Here is a 3,795-nt window from a genome sequence, read left to right as displayed (position 1 = left end):
TCTTCTTTGAGTCACAAGACTGAATAAGATAATCCCATTTGGCTTTTTTTTAATCTAACCATCAAAAAGTAACTCTATCCAAAATAGATGGCATCTCATGAATCTTAAATTCACGAGCATTGGACGAGCTTCACGAGGTACATTTGAGGACTAACCCACCACTGTCCACATGGCAACTCACCTGAGTACTCAAAGAAAAATCGTAAAAAATTGAGCTTCCAATTTTAAATGCAGATACTAATGATGTTTTCAGAAACAGTATCCATCCTATTCAATAAAGAAAGCATTAAAGGCATTTTATTTACCTAATTAATGCTTTCATATTTGAACATCTTGCAGACCACATCTTTTGATTTCATTCCTAAACTAATAAAAAGTAGATTATAATATTATTATTTTTATTCCTTATATAAAAGTTAAGCACAAAGTTTTATAATATAATAATTTACTTGAATCATTTAGTGCAGATTTCAGAAAATATTTGGAAAGAAGCAGTGTGGATTAAGATATAATTTAAGGCCTTAGGAATCACAACAAACAAAATTATTTTTCAATGCTCAACAAGCATTATCAAATTAATAAAGAAACCCAAAAGGGAGTTCTTCATCGCCAAGTAAGAGGCAGATGCAGCCAAAGCACGTTTCATCACTGAAAAGCAAATCATCTACGTACAGGGAAAGGAAGCAGTGAAGCATATCTTGCTTCCTAAAAGCTAGTACTTTGCTCTAAATCTTTCATTCACCATGAGCAATTAAATCAAAAGCTGAACCCAAATTAAGCATTATCATCTTCATGATTAACATCACCATAGTTCGAGCTTTTGGACACTAAATCCATGACCCAGTGCGCGTGCATTATTATAGTAAAAGCGCACTTTTCATTTTTTAGGCCAAACTCTCTCTTCTCTCTCTCCTTTTAATGACCAACCACTGGTCACAGCCCTACCGAAAGAAAAGGGGTCATTAATATTCAAATTTGTCACCAATGGCTAACAGATAGAGTCACCAGAAGCAAACAGTAAATTGATGAGAAAATTCAAACTGAACAAAAGACCATGCATAGCTCGAGGAGATTGCGTTGTTGTCATGAATGAAATAATGAATCACTCAAAAAACAAGGTTTCTGTATTGTATTCTTAATTTCTTTGTACTATAATCCGAGTAAACTGTTGCTTGTATAACTTTCATTTCTCTGGGAACAAAAAGAGAAAAACAAGAAAATTAAAAGAAGTTGTTAATGGCTTTTAAATACAAAAACTTACAAAACACAGAGACAACGTATAAATCCGACACCAAAGGAATTTTCACGCCAAAATTTATTGCCCGTGAAAACTCCAAACGCGGTGGTGGTGGTTTCTTTCCAACAGACCCTCCATGATTACTTTCTTCTTGTATTCCTTTGAATCAAGCTCCGGTGACCACTTCGTCGACATCGCATTTTTCGGTTGGGTTTGGACTTCGTCGTTGTCAGAACGCCAACGAGGCACCAGGTAAAGCCACGTGGACGTAAGGAGTATCGCGCATAGCCGACCCCAGAAGACCATGAAGAAGAGGCTGATGAGGAGCAAATACAGTCCAGAGCTATAAGTACTGCTATATCTAGTAGTCGGTTCTGCTCTTGTAGTTTTTCCAGGAAATTGTTGGAAATCGATCTGTTTCGACTGGACGACCCGGTTTTTCTCCTTTGGCTCGAACGAACTCGACCGGGTCGATTTCTTCGGGTCAGGTATCGGCCAACAGGAAGACGTTGACGAAGAACACGAAGTTGAAGAACTCGAGGACGAAGATATCAAAGCGGAAGACGAAAATGGAAGGGAAGAAAAGGAGGAAGGACCTCCCGAATTAATTTTCCGATCAACGTCAGGCCAAGGTTTCCGACGTGAACCTGCCAATACCGATTTTTCATTCCTTGCGTTCGAAAGCTTCTCATCTTTCTCTGAAACGCTACCATCCGAACGATATGGATCTTGCGGAACTTTCCCGTTATGAACCTTCTTCTGTGGAAACTGATAAGATAAAAAGGAAAAAAAAAAAGAATCATTTTTATGATCGTAATCACACTCGTAATAATCGCAAAGGTGAAAGGTTTGATCTGAAACTGAGAAAAAGGAAGTTCGTTTTCTGAAGGCACTAACCAATAACGTCTCGAAAAGTACAGCTTTAACGATCCGTGAGAAGGCCCGGTTAGCGATTTTCCGTCGAGGACGATCGAGGCTTTCTTCTTTCGCTGAAGCCTTGGCGCAGAGAGGAGATAAGATGGCGGGAATCATCAAATCACCTTTCTCTGTCACAGAGATGTATGCGAAAGCCAGACCTTCAGAGCTCTGAAGCCCACCATCCGGTTTCAAGGCGGCATCGTCGTCCATGGCGGCCGGTCGAAAGCAGAGAAGAAACTTGTTCTTGGCCGTTGCCTTCATTATTTCTCTGGTTACGGGTTCTATAGTTCCAGTCCCTTAGGGTTTTTGAGGTTCGGGGTTTTTAGGTCTTTTGTGAGGTATCATCTGAACTGCTGGAAGTGGAAGCGAAGAGAGACGACTGGAGGGAGAGAGATGATGGCGTTTCTGATGGCGTTTCGTCTGATCTGCCCCGTTAGTCCACAACCGAAATATATCCGTTTCTATTTCATCTGCCCCAATTTCCCGTAACCATCCTAGTCCACTCCAGACATTGGTACGTGTCACTACCGACAGGGCGGGCAGCGCCCTAGCAGCCCGTGATTGGGTAAGAACTCCGTTAACGGATGCCGTTTCGCTTGCCGTCTATTATTTGCCTATTTAGTATTTCATTTTTTTTTTGGTATGGGAAACTTGTACCTTGACTTTCATTTGCTGATACTGTGATGCACAGACTGCCTGTGATAACTGTGATGATTACTTGCAACGCGCACCATCAAAATTCGGAAGTACATAGGCTTACAGTTCATTCAAAATAATCAAGAAACATCACATAGTAAAGATATTGTGTGCATATGGAACTATAGTATCATTGTTATCCTTTTTTTTTTTTTTTTTTTTTTAATTTCACGTGGCTTTGTTCTGCAAAATGTAACATTAGAATCAAGGATCTACAAGTTGTTGTTCCCTTTGCAGATTCTGATCGAACAGCTCTTATCACGTTAGCGTCACTACAAGTGGGTCACTGAAAAAAAATCACACGCTGACGCATAGGGGTGTCAATGGACCGGTTTTGGGTTGGACTTCCAAATCAAAATCTACAGATTGGACGGACCAATAAGACATATTGAACTTGGACGGACTGGACGGACCAATATAACATAGTTGCCAATGGACCAGGTTTGAATTGAAATCAATCTAAGTTAACAAAAATTTGAACAGATTGAACAGTCTCTAAACCGATCCAAAATGATTCAAAATATTTGGACCGGATTGGACCAAATCCAGTCCAATTGACACCCCTACTGACGCATACAGCATACCAAGAAGGAATCTAAGTTGCAAGGTGCCAACCGGTTGTGTTATGTATTGGGGGGATGGGGTACCGGCTACCCCTTGACTTTGAGGGACAAAAAGAAAAATTTCTACTAATTAAAATCCTCAATAAATTTGATGAATAAGATCATTGTTGTTTTGTCAGTTTTCATGCATGTTGACCAAAACAACCTTGGATAAAAATTGATTTCCTGCAATGTACACAGCAATGGTAATTAAAAAAAAAGAATCGTTGGAGCTCCATGCATATTAGACATGATGAATAAATGAATAAGAGGAAGACTATGTGCTTATATGTATAAATTGGTGTGCTTTTTAGACCGTAAAATATTGACAAAGTAGCGTTC

General features: G+C 39.6%; 1 protein-coding gene across 1 annotated transcript; it reads right to left on the bottom strand.

The window, feature by feature from the left end:
* Positions 1–1,098: 1,098 nt before the first annotated feature.
* LOC104612235 (uncharacterized) lies at positions 1,099–2,577 on the bottom strand. Its single transcript, XM_010279585.2, has 2 exons — positions 2,135–2,577; positions 1,099–2,005 (listed from the first exon to the last, which is right to left on the bottom strand). Exons 1-2 carry the CDS (start codon positions 2,414–2,416, stop codon positions 1,316–1,318), a joined length of 972 nt encoding a protein of 323 aa, XP_010277887.1. The 5' UTR covers positions 2,417–2,577; the 3' UTR covers positions 1,099–1,315.
* Between the last annotated feature and the right edge of the window lie 1,218 nt (positions 2,578–3,795).

Source organism: Nelumbo nucifera, chromosome 1 (genome assembly GCF_055504915.1).
Source record: "Nelumbo nucifera cultivar China Antique chromosome 1, China Antique-T2T, whole genome shotgun sequence".
In the NCBI taxonomy this organism is placed as follows: Eukaryota; Viridiplantae; Streptophyta; class Magnoliopsida; order Proteales; family Nelumbonaceae; genus Nelumbo; species Nelumbo nucifera.
This window is presented reverse-complemented; position numbering and strand designations above follow the sequence as displayed.